Source organism: Equus caballus, chromosome 6, assembly GCF_041296265.1.
Source record: "Equus caballus isolate H_3958 breed thoroughbred chromosome 6, TB-T2T, whole genome shotgun sequence".
In the NCBI taxonomy this organism is placed as follows: domain Eukaryota; kingdom Metazoa; phylum Chordata; class Mammalia; order Perissodactyla; family Equidae; genus Equus; species Equus caballus.
In genome coordinates, this window is record NC_091689.1 from 77068212 (window position 1) to 77081089 (window position 12878).

Here is a 12878-nt window from a genome sequence, read left to right on the forward strand (position 1 = left end):
TTTTTTGCCTGGCGTTTTGGAGTTTGACTATACATGCTCATAGTTTAGTACTTAGCTGTGGCATCCTTCTGCGGATTCATGGAACTCATTCTCTTCCCTGCCCCTCCTTTCTTGTAAATTTGCTCTCAAATTCTAGCTGTGTTGGCCTTGCTGACCTCTGATCAGTTTCCTCAGCTTTGTGATGCTATGATCTCTTGGGTTTATTGTCCCTGTTTCAGAGTCTAGAAAGAGTGTCCATGTGAAAAATGGGGCAGTCATTGGGCTCATCTCATTTGTTTCCCATCTTTCAGTGATTACAGTTTTGCATTGCTTGTTGTCCAGTCTCTGAAAACAGTTGTTTAATGCACATTGGTTTATGTATCAGTGACTCCATTATGGCCTGAGCAAAAGTTTCTTCCAAGCATTTTTCCTAGATTTTAATTTTATGTATATTTTTACCCTATAAAACATTTTTTAATTATTTTATTCATTTAATATTTATTTTGGTTTGAACCACGTCAATTTTTTCACAGGTTTTTCTTCAGTGCAGATTTGCAGATGATGAGTTGTCTCAGTTTTCATTTATCAGAAATGTCTTTATTTCATCTTCATTTTTGAAGAGCCCTTTCACTGTATAAAGATTCTAGTTAGGCTGTTATTTTCTTCCATCACTTTGAAAATATCCCATTGTCTTGTGGATTCCACTATTTCTTTTACAAAGTTTACTGTCATTTTACTTATCTTTTTCAAGGTTATCTGTCCTTTTTATTTCTCTTTACATTTAGGAGTTTTCTCTTTGTATTTACTCTCTAGGAATTTTATGATGTTTCTATACATTTTTATTTATCTTTCTTGGACTTTAGAGTGCTTCTTACATCTGTAGGGCTGACCTCTTTCAATTGTTTTAGAAAATTCTCTGCTCTGTCTCTTCAAACATCTGTTCCTACCCCTTCTCTCTCCTTCCTCAGGAACTCCAGTTATTTTTGTTAGAACTTTTCACTGGATGTCCTGTGTCTTGCATACTTTTTTTCTATTGTCCTTTTGTCTCTTTTTGCTTCCAACTTGATATTTTCTTCTGCTGTCACTTCCAGTTCAGTAATTTCTTCTTGAGTTGTATCTACTCAGTTGTTAAATCCATCTATTGAGTTCTTATTTTCAGTTCTAAAATTTCTGTTTAGTTCTTTCTTATAGTTTCCATTTATTTGCCAGAATTTTCAGTCTTTTATTTCTTTATTATCCATGATCATTTTAAATTCCATGTCTGATATCTTTATTGTTTGAATTCCCTGTGGCACTTTTTTCTTGGTTATTGAACATTGTCTTTTTTCTTCTTATATCTAGTTCTTTTTTTATTGTTACTAAGTATTTTTTATCATGAGTTTTTTTGTGTTGTGAGTCCTCTTGGTGGTGGATCTTTTCTCAGATGAGTGGCTTTAAATGCAAAAGAACCTGAATTCCAAAAAATAAAATACAATTGTTTTGAAATATACATACCAGAATGTTTAGAAGTAAAAAGTGAACTAATAGCCCATGTGCTTCTTTATTAGTACCAAAGAAGCAAGACAAGACAGTTAAATGGCATAGACAAGTTGAAGTTAAAGTTCATTTTGTATAGATGTATCAGTATAAAGGCATTTCTTTCTTAGACTGAAAAAGAACATTAAACAGAGGACTTTGACTCATCTCCTCTCACATATGGATCAAAAAACAGACATGGGATAGTGGAAAGCAACTTAAATATATGGGTTACCAATTTGTGTACACATAAGTTCGCCACTTGCTGTTGATTTTTTTTCTGCATGTGGATTTACTTAGTAGCTAGCCAGCTATGTCTCAGAAGTGTCTGTAAACGGGCATACAGTCATGTGCTGCATAGTGACATTTTGGTCAACAATGGACTGCATACACAGTGGTGGTCCCATAAGATTATAATGGAGCTGAAAAATTCCTATTGCCTAGAGACATCGCAGCCATTGTAACATCATAGCACAGTGCATTACTCACGTGTTTGTATTGATGCTGGTATAAATAAACCTACTGTGCTGTCGGTCATATAAAAGTATAGCACATACAATTATGTACAATACATAATACGTGATAATGATAACAAACAGCTATGTTACTGATTTATGTATTTATAGCAAATAGCTATAGTATATAAATATAGTGTAGTACTATACTTATTTTAGAGTATACTCTTTCTACTTGTTAAAAAAAGTTTACTGTAAAACAGTATGCTATGTTACACAAGTGGCAGCCTCATAAACATCTCATGTCTATTGTTTTATTTATTTATTGCTTTATTTAATCTCCTCTTGTTTTGTTTATCATGGCCCCTAAGCGTACAAAATCCAGTGCTGATGTTACCAGTAGGAGGCCACGTTGGGTGATTGACCTGGAAATGAAATTGAGTGATTAAAGATTACGAAGGTGGAAAATTAGTGATGGTTATTGCTCACCAGTCAGGCACGTCCCATTCCACCATAGCTACAATCTTGAAGAACAAGAATAAAGTGACAGTTGTTAAAGGATCTGCTTCATTGAACGCAACGAGACAATCCAGAATCTGAAAAGGGCCAAATCAGACATGAAGAAACTTCTAATGACCTGAGTTAAGACCACACACAGAATCGTATTCTTCTGAACACCATGATGATCATGGCCAAAGCAAAAGGTTTGTTTGCAATGTTGAAAGAAAAGGCTGGACCTGCCTACGATGTTGAATTTACTGCTATCTCTGGGTAGTTTAAACTATTCAAGAATCATTATTCATTACACAATGTGAAAGTGAGTGGTGAGTCTGTGAGTGCTGATGTGAAGCCAGCTGAAGAATTTTTGGAAACTCTAGATAAGCTGATTATAGAGTATAATTACTTGCCAGAGAAAATATTCAATATGGATGAAACCTCCCTGTTCTGGAAAAGGATGCCTAAAAGGACTTTCATCCTTAAGGAAGCCCAGTCAGTGTTAGGTTTCAAGGCTTTTAAGGAGAGGGTAACAGTCTTGCTTGGGGACAGTGTTGCAGGCTGCAAATTGAAACCCCTTGTGATCTAGCACAGTTGGAACCCCAGGGCCTTCAAGCGTATCAGCACACACTGCCTCTGTCCTACAGGAACAATAAGAAGTCATGGATGACCAAGCTCCTTTTCTGAAATGCCCTCCTGAATTGCTGTGCCAGTGAAATGGAGAAGTACTGTTTGGAGAATAACATAACCTTTGAAGATTTTGCCTATTGTTGATAATACTCTCAGGCGTCTTCCTTTTATTGGCGACCTTCATCCCAATGTTGAAGCTGTGTTTCTCCCTCCAAACACTACCTCCTGGATCCAACCAATAGATCAAGGAGTTAATAGCAGCTTTGAAGGCCTACTACCTGAGGAGGACCTTTGCCTAGGCTATTGCTGCAACTGAGGAAGACAGTGATCCAATTCTGGAAGGATTACAACATCTGTGACTGCTTCAAGAACCTTGCTTGGGCTTGGGGTGATGTCACCAAGGAGTGTATGAATGGCATCTGGAAGAAGAAACTCAAGAGGTTCATCCGTGACTTCAAAGGATCTGCCAAGGATGAGGAGCCTACAAAAATCAACAAGGCTGTGGTTGAGAAGGCGAACAACTTTAACCTGAGTGTGGATGTGGATGACACTGAGGAGCTTCTAGCAGTGCTTCCTGAGGAATTGACTAATGAGGAATTGTTGGAACTGGAACAGGAACGCATAGCTAAAGAACAGGCAAGAGAAAAGGAAGCTGCGGAAGAAAAAGAAGAAGAACCCCAAGAAAATTCATAGTAAAAGGTTTAGTGGAAGCTTTTGAAGACTTCAACATGCTTCTTAAAAAGTTTAAAAACATGGACCCCAACAGTGAAAGTGTTTGATTAATAGAGAAGAGTGTTCGTGGTGTGTTATCTGCTTATAAGCAAATCTGTGATGAAAAAAAGAAACGGGCTAGCCTGGTGGCACAGAGATTGAGTTTGTATGTTCTGCTTTGGCAGCCCGGGGTTTGCTGGTTCAGATCCCAGATGCAGACTTGCGTACCACTTGTTAAGCCATACTGTGGCAGGCGTCCCGCATAGAAAGTAGAGGAAAATGGGCATGGATGCTAGCTCAGGGCCAGTCTTCCTCAGCAAAAAAGAGGAGGATTGGCAGCAGACATTAGCTCAGGGCTAATCTTCCTCAAAAAAAAAAAAAGGAAGAAAGAAAACAAGCAAACTACCACAGATATATTTCTGAAAAGAGTGACACCTCCTCAAGAAGAGTGTCAAGCAGATCCTTCAGGAGGTACTCTAGAAGAAGGCATTGGAGATGGCTTCATGGGAGGGCATGACTACCTATGCCCCTGAAGACCTTCCAGTGGGACAAGATGTAGAGGTGGAAGACAATGATATTGATGATCCCAACCCTGTGTAGACCTAGACTAATGTGTGTGTTTGTGTCTTAGTTTTTAACAAAAAAGTTTAAAAAGCAAAAAATTTTAAAATAGCAAAAACGTTACAGAATAAAGACATAAAAAAGATTTTGTACATTTGTACAACGTGTTTGTGTTTTAAGCTAAGTGTTATTACAAGAGTCAAAAAGTTAAAAGAAAATTGAAAAGTTTATAAAGTAAAAAAGTTACCGTAAGCTAAGGTTAGTTATTATTGAAGAAATAAAAATTTTTTTTATAAATTTAGTGTAGCCTAAGTGTACAGTGTTTATAAAGTCTACACTAGTGTGCAATAATGTCCTAGGCCTTCATATTCACTCACCACTCACTCACTCACTGACTCACCCAGAGGAACCTCCAGATTTGCAAACTCCATTCATGGTAAGTGCCCTATACAAGTGTACCATTGTTTGTGTCCTCTACTGTGTTTTTACTGCACCATTTCTATGTTTAGACATGTTTAAATCCACAAATACTTACCATTGTGTTACAGTTGCCAACAGTATTCACTACAGTAACATGCTGTACAGGTTTGTAGCCTAAGAACAATAGGCAACACCGTATAGCCTAGGAGTATAGTAGGCTATGCCATCTGGGTTTGTGTAAGTACACTCGATGATGTTTGCACAACGACGAAATCAGCTAACGACGCACTTCTCAGAACGTATCCCCATCGTTAAGCAACGCATGACTGTACTGTGATTGTGTGCAGTTTACTAATGAGATTAATAACTATCAATTTCCAAGTACTGATGAGCATAAACACTATTTCTAGATATGTTCCATAGCTATAAAGTGACCTGAAAATATCTGTAATGCATATTGATAACAATGTCACAAATACTGCTGATATTACTGTGGTTTCTCGTCTAACATTCAGAGATGAAGAAAATGCTAAGCAAATGCTAAACTTTAGTTAGAAGTTAATGAACATAAAGATGTCATTTTCTCTCCCCATTCAAGTTCACAGATGCTCTAATTTCTTTCGTAGAACTTTTAGGGATCTTTGGACCCCAGGCTAAGAACCCTGGGTCCATAATGATAGTTTATTATGTTAGTACCTTAAACTGTAGAAAATCAAGCATGTATGTCAAAGAATTAAATATGTAGAATATAATGATATCTACATAAACTAAAAAAAAGTAGGAATATTATAGTTTTATAGTACGTGTGACTATTTTTAAAGTAATAGTTGTTTCAAGTTGTCAGAATTAAGTATAATAATTTCTCATTACAGTTTTGGAAAGATATTGTTGACGATAATGAAGTACGTGACCTCATTTCTGACAGAAACAAGTCTCATGGTAAGTCAATGAGAAAAAATTTTAAATAACTTTGGAATATTAATAGTATTAAATGAAATGGCATTTTAAGTAAAATATGTATTTTCTGTTATAGAAGGTACTTCAGGAGAATGGATTTGGGAATCTTTATTTCATCCACCTCGAAAGCTGGGCATTAATGATATTGAAGGACAACGGGTACTTCAGATTGCAGTGATTTTGCGAAATCTTTCCTTTGAGGAGGGCAACGTTAAGCTCTTGGCAGCTAATCGTACCTGTCTTCGTTTCCTCTTACTTTCTGCACATAGTCATTTTATTTCTCTAAGGCAATTGGGCCTTGACACATTAGGAAATATTGCAGCTGAGGTAAGCATGTGTCAGTAACTTAAAACAGTTTTCATAGTTAGCAATATTTACTTTAAAATTTTAGGATGTGGCATTATTATATTTGCCATTTTTACAATATTAAATGCTTACATATAGTTTTTGCCTAAAGTGGTATTATAGAAGTATCACACACTTTTGTGGACAAAAAAGAAATATTTGAAATGATGCTCCAAATTTAGTGATGGCTGTTCTCACAGTAATTACATTTAAAGTTATGCAGCATTGTTCTGTTCATTTTTATTAAGTTTGAAATACACAGCACTGGAAGAAGCCTACCTAAATGATAGTGTCGTTTGTTTTTTCCAGCTTTTATTGGACCCTGTTGATTTTAAAACTACACATCTGATGTTTCATACTGTTACAAAATGCCTAATGTCAAGGGATAGATTTTTGAAGATGAGGGGTAAGTGCTCACTTATGTTTCTCATTCTCTAAGTATGCAAACTTTTTGTCATCTGTTAAAAAACACATACATGTTTGTGTGTATACTTTTCAGGCATGGAAATTTTGGGAAATCTTTGCAAAGCAGAAGATAATGGTGTTTTGATTTGTGAATATGTCGATCAGGACTCATACAGAGAGATCATTTGTCATCTCACTTTACCTGATGTGCTGCTCGTAATCTCAACACTCGAGGTGCTATATATGCTCACAGAAATGGGAGACGTAGCTTGCACAAAGATTGCAAAAGTAGAAAAGAGCATAGGTAAGACTAAACCCAAGAAAAGTTTGTTTTCTTTATTGTGGAAAAAATATTTATTGTGGTGTTATAGAAAGTCACAATTGATATTTGGAGTTTGTTGTTTATTTTGGGGAGTCCTTACACTTTCAGACACACTTGTTTACATTAGTCTTTCTGCCTGTTTTAGATGAGCCAAGAAAATTCTGTCATATAGAGACCAGGGTATATGTGGCTGTCAGTAATCCTTATTCCTTCTCTTTATTTCTTTGACTATATATCAAATTTGAAATCAACAAAACTGCTATGTGACTCTGTGTGGAGTAGGTCTTTCTGTTTCATATGGTCAGCTGCTACTATTAAGCAACTAAAACTGAGTGAAACAAGCTTCCTTCTCTTCCTAGAAGTTGCTGGTAGTGGTACTGTCTTTAAAATCATGAACTCTTACCTTCTTAGTGGATTGTCAGTTTTAAACATACTTACTAAAGCATATCGTGTTAGCATTTTACTCAGTGATTCAAAAGATTTCTTTCTTTGGTATGAATACTGAAGTCAGAGTTAATAACAACTTGACTTAAAAAGTATTATTATTGAGAAATTAAGGTGTCACTTTGCTTATCAGTGGTTCTTAAGTCTGGCCACACATCAGAATGACTTGGAAAGCTTTTTAAAAATAAAGATACCTAACCCCAACTCCAGAACGACTAAATCAGTCTTCAGAGAGTAAGCCTAAAAATCTTCTTTAAAGATCCACAGGTAATTCTGATGTACAATGATTAATAGACTGGCATTTGAGAAGCAGTATTCTGTACACCATGTTTTTCAGCAATGTGATTGTTTTATAATATTATTGATGAATAACTATTGGTTTTTAATTTATTTTAGACATGTTAGTGTGTCTGGTTTCTATGGATATTCAGATGTTTGGCCCTGATGCACTAGCTGCAGTAAAACTCGTCGAACATCCAAGCTCCAGTCATCAAGTTTTATCTGAAATTAGGCCACAAGCTGTAGAGCAAGTCCAAACCCAGACCCATGTAGCATCTGCCCCAGGTTAGTGTTTTTACATAATCTTTTTCAGTATGATTTTTGGTGTGTAAGATTTAATGCTAAGGATAAATTGAAATATGCAGTACAGGGAACTGGTATGTTACAGTAGAGTAGGCTAAAGGAGTACTCGAGGATGTACTTTTAATTTCTTAGATATTATATGTTCTAGGAGCAGCAGGATCACGGTGAGCACAGAAGAAGAACAGTATAATAGAGAAATGAAGTTGGAAAGGATTGAGAGTGTGGGACATTAGATATTCACAACTGTGAGAGCAATAAGAAGTGACCCAATGGGCTTCTTATTTGTGATTTTGGTCATTGGAAATTGATACACCAGGACTAGATTAATCATATCTTACGTTATCATTCTCTCAGATGGTCATCAGAATACCTAAGTGTAACACCCCCAATACTCCTAAATCTTGGGCCAAACACCACAGAATCAGAGCCTAGGATCACACACGTGCATATATATACAAACACATCCACGTGTGTATACCTGCACTTGTGCACCCTTCCTAGGGTTCCTTAGGTCAATTCTGTGTAACTCAGATATCTTTAATTAGAATTCAGAACTGACTAATAACCAGCATTCTCTTCAGTCCTTGGACTTCTTTCTCCTGGCTCATTAGGAGTCATTTTTATATTTTATTATTCTCACCCTTCTTGTAGAGTGCCTTCTCCACCTTCATTTGTCCTAACAAAAACAATCCATCTTTCCCCTCACCTGCTCTCCCACCGTTCCCAAGACGTTTCTCTTTCCTTGTACTTTTTTAAATGGAGGATGCTCATTTTCTCAGTTGATCCTACCTCTCACTTTGCAGTTAATGTGGAGACTGTGCGATATGAATTTCTTCAACTTCTTACCCCTTCACTTAGAAGCTTATTAGTATCTGAACTCATTGTCCTTCTGCTTCCCCTTGTCTCAGGAGGAGATGTTAACTTCTTACTCTGGGCTCTGAGTGTTGGCTTTCCTCTTTCCTCATTCCTGTATCTTAAACCTCTCTTTCTTTACCTGCTTCCTTTCAGCATAGAAATACACTCAGATCTTTCTCAACATCCCGCACTACCCTTAAAACAAAAATCTCGTTATCCGTAATCTTTACTACATCCATTTAATCACCAGATCTTCTTGAGTCTTCCTAAAGACAGTCTTCCATTGCCAGTTCACACTCTCATCATGTCTCTCCAGCTTTCTTGTTCTCCTCTCATTTAATCATGGTCCCAGTCTCTCTTCTACTTTAACCCATAGTACCAAAATTATGTACTCTATTTAAGCAAAGTATGTAATATATATAAAATATTTCATTGATTTCCATTATGTCCTGCTGACATATATAGTAGAGTTGTAATATATGTGCATTTAACTTACCTGAATTCAACTAACAGAACTGAGCAAATAATAGAAGTCATGAAAAAATTAGGTAATTTTTGACTGCTAATCTACTCAATGAGCTTTCACCCACAGGCAACAGATGTTAAACAGCCGGTGCATATTGGGGAATCAATGGTCAGAATATTAAGTTTCTCAACCTTGGAAAAGAAATGAAACAATTCATATTGCCAGTTAAGTGGATGGTGGGGATTTGTTCTTATCCTCAAAGAAAAAACTGGAGATTAAATTAATTGAGGGCCATGGGGAAACTGTCCAACAAAGAGTTAGAAGAATTAATAAATTGTCAGTAATCCACTGAACTATAAGGGGCCATTTGAAGAATATTCAGGGGTCATTCTGATGAAAGCTACCATCTTTTGCCTTATCACTGACCTGTGATCTGAACAAATGAACCTCCCTAAGATTTGGTCCTCATTTGGCAAATGGACAAGATGAAATATTGAGAGTCGGTGCCTTGCTCATATATGTAGTAATTAATTAAGAGAGGTGAGAATAGACTTCTAAGGGGCTGAAAGAGTTCATTTTTGAGCTGGTCAGTACTTTATTACTTGCTCGTCATGAATGAGAGCTTTTAATTTTCTGATTAGTTACCATTTATAGTTTAGCTTTTTTCCCCTATAGTTTGTTTAATACTGCTTTCTTATGGAATGGTCATCTTCAAACTTGTTTCTCACTTTCCCTCATCACTATGAAAACTTATGTAACCTTTGGCCCATTTTTAGGTTGACATCTGAATTTTTCATCATAGTTTAGTTGCACATAATGTTTTTTATGTCTATTAAATTGACATCTTTTTTTTTTTTTTTTTTTTGGTGAGGAAGAGTGTCCCAGAGCTAACATCTGTGCCAGTCCTCCTCTGTTTTGTATGTGGGCTGCCACCACAGCATGTCTTGATGAGCAGTGTGCAGGTCTGTACCCAGCACCTGAACCCATGAAACCTGGGCCGCCAAAGCCGAGTGTGTGAACCTAACCAGTATACCACCAGGCCGGCCCCTAAATTGACATTTTAAAATAAAAATTATAGCACTTTTTGTGGAATCCTGATACTTAACCATCATCCTTTTAGAAAATACACACTCAATATGAAATATTATATAATATCCTTCTTTCTCCTTGAACTCATAATCATCCATCCTATCAATACTTCTCAGCTATAAATTTAGACATTTTAATTTAAAATTTTTCAATTTCCTGTTACCCATAAAGCTCTAAGTATTTAAAATTTTATTTTATCATTACAAGTTTTAGTAATAAACAGTACATCAAACAATAGTAAATACATTACAAATTTTTATAATTATTAAATAAAAAGTAAAATTGTTGGAAGTGCATCTCTTAATGAGATGAACAAGACTTTTTTCCCTAGTTCTCTGGAAAATATTGCTCCAGTGTGTGTCTGAATGAATAATTTTTGTTCCTCGAATGAAATTGGGTTCAGCATCAAGTGTCTGTTTTTCTTTTTTATAGATGTAAGTTGGAAATCTAGTTCACATCAATAAATAGATAAGGATAGACCTTATAATTCCTTGATCTACATCAGAATTTCCCCAAATTATAAAAATTATATTTAATGATCTTCTGACTTGAGTTCTTTGATTTTGTTGAAATCAAAGAATTGACAATACTTGACTCTCAAAAGTGTTTGTTGCCCAGTCATCAGAGACATTTATTTTTAAGTTTATTGAAAATATATCAAAAAGATATCAGTAAGATTGGCTGTAAGTTATACTTTCTAGTCTTTTACTTAGATGCACCTTGTTTAATCTAATATATTCAGGAAGTGTTAGCACAGTGGTTCTCAAACGTTAGAGTGCATCAGATCACCTGGTGGGCTTCAGTGCTGATTTCTAGGCTCCACCTCTGAGCTTCTGACTCAGTGGACCTGAGATTTTTCATTTCTAACAAGTTCACATGAGATGCTGATGCTGCAGGTCAGGAGACTATACTGTGAGGACCACTAGGTTAGAAAAGTTGAAATATTGTTTTTTTCCAAGCCCAATACAATGTTTTTTTGATAAAGTGCTTTTATTGTGTGCTTTGAATACATATTTGTCAAAACCTTGGTGCTACAGATTTACCTCATTCAATTATGGAAAATGTCTGCCACATAACCTAACTAATAAAGTTAGTCTTTACAAAAGTATCTTGCTTAGGGGCCAGCCCAGTGGCATAGTGGTTAAGTTCGTGTACTCCACTTTGGTGGCCTGGGGGGTCACGGTTTAAGATCCTAGGTGGGGACCTACATCCCGCTCATCAAGCCATGCTGTGGCAGCATCCTATGTGCAAAATAGAGGAAGACTGCCACAAATATTAGCTCAGCACCAATCTTCCTCAAGCAAAAAGAGGAAGATTGGCAACAGATATTAGCTCAGGGCCAGTCTTCCTTACCAAAAAAAAAAAAATCTTAATTAGCCTCACTTGCTGTTACTTAGAAAAAAGTCCAACTTTATTGTTAAATCCAAGAAAGCATGTTAATATGTGTTCCCCTGACACCTTCCTTACTTCAGAATTCTAAGACAGTTAAACCTGCCATGAGTTTGTCATCTGAATGAACTAAGATGCCACCACCTTCAATATTTCTTGAAAATATTCTCTGTACTTTACTTACACAGATTCACCTCAAAGTAATGCCCTTGCAGGACATTTGGTCCTGTCCAAAACATCCATAAGACATTTGGTCCATGCCAAAAGATCCTTGATATTTGGTTCTGTCCAAAACCATTTGGCATGGATCAAATATGTTCATGGACGTTTTGGACAGAACCAAATTTCAAGGACCTTTTGGCATAGGCCAAATGTCTTCTGGATGTTTTGGACAGGATCAGATGTCTGCTAATCAAGTAATGCACTCTTTGACAATAGTTGAGGGATAGATGAGGGAAGGACATTAAGCAAAAATTGTCATTACTCTATAATATATCTGAATTCGGAATACATCAAAGGGCCAAAATACCCAATTTCTAATGCTCAACACAGCCCTTAACTATAATATATAAAACATTGGGATAGACAGGAAGCCCTACCATAATACCTTGATTAAAGGAGGCTTTGTGAACACTAATGTTTCTAATTCTCCCTTTGGTGTTCCAGAGGTTTTTACACTATAATAATAATAGCTAATATTTATGTAATGCTTACTGTGTGCCAGACATTGTTTTAAGTGACTTACATATGAACTCCTCTAATCTTCATAATGACTTACGAGGTCAGTGTACTGTTATTTTTCCCCCATTTTATAGATAGAGAGGTTAAGTAACTTGCCAGTGGTAACACAGCTACTGAGTGATGGAACTCTAGAGGCAGCCTCCCTGGCTTCAGAGTCATGCATTTAGCCGTAATCCTGCAATGGTATAAACGATGTGTGAGAGTTAAAACTTTCTGTTCCAAAGTGAGAAAAGAGCGATTATCAAAGAGGAGGTGATGTTGTCAGGCAAAGCAGTTTTAGGAAGGAATATATACAAAAGTTGAGTATCTGGAAATTGATTCCTTTTAAAGTATAAGTGCTTTAGTATCCTTTGGAATGTCTTCTGATATTCTGAGGGCGATGCTTCTCAGTGTGTAGCCACTTTTATAGTAATTATATCTTTCCAGTTTATATTCTTAATTTAATTGTGGCTGCATCATTCTTCTTTACACTTTGCATGTAAAGTTTCTCACAATTTCTAATGTTTCATATAATCAG

The 12878-nt window shown here is 36.2% G+C and overlaps 1 protein-coding gene across 4 annotated transcripts in view; it reads left to right on the forward strand.

Moving 5' to 3' along the window:
• Positions 1 to 12878, forward strand: part of ARID2 (AT-rich interaction domain 2) — a 161213-nt gene that overhangs the window by 93595 nt on the left and 54740 nt on the right. For all 4 annotated transcript variants that reach the window (XM_023643424.2, XM_023643426.2, XM_070271289.1 and 1 more), the window contains 5 exons: positions 5639 to 5705; positions 5800 to 6050; positions 6378 to 6474; positions 6568 to 6777; positions 7636 to 7803. In XM_023643424.2, the coding sequence (XP_023499192.1) occupies positions 5639 to 5705; positions 5800 to 6050; positions 6378 to 6474; positions 6568 to 6777; positions 7636 to 7803 (793 nt within the window). The remainder of the gene's footprint in view (positions 1 to 5638; positions 5706 to 5799; positions 6051 to 6377; positions 6475 to 6567; positions 6778 to 7635; positions 7804 to 12878) is intronic.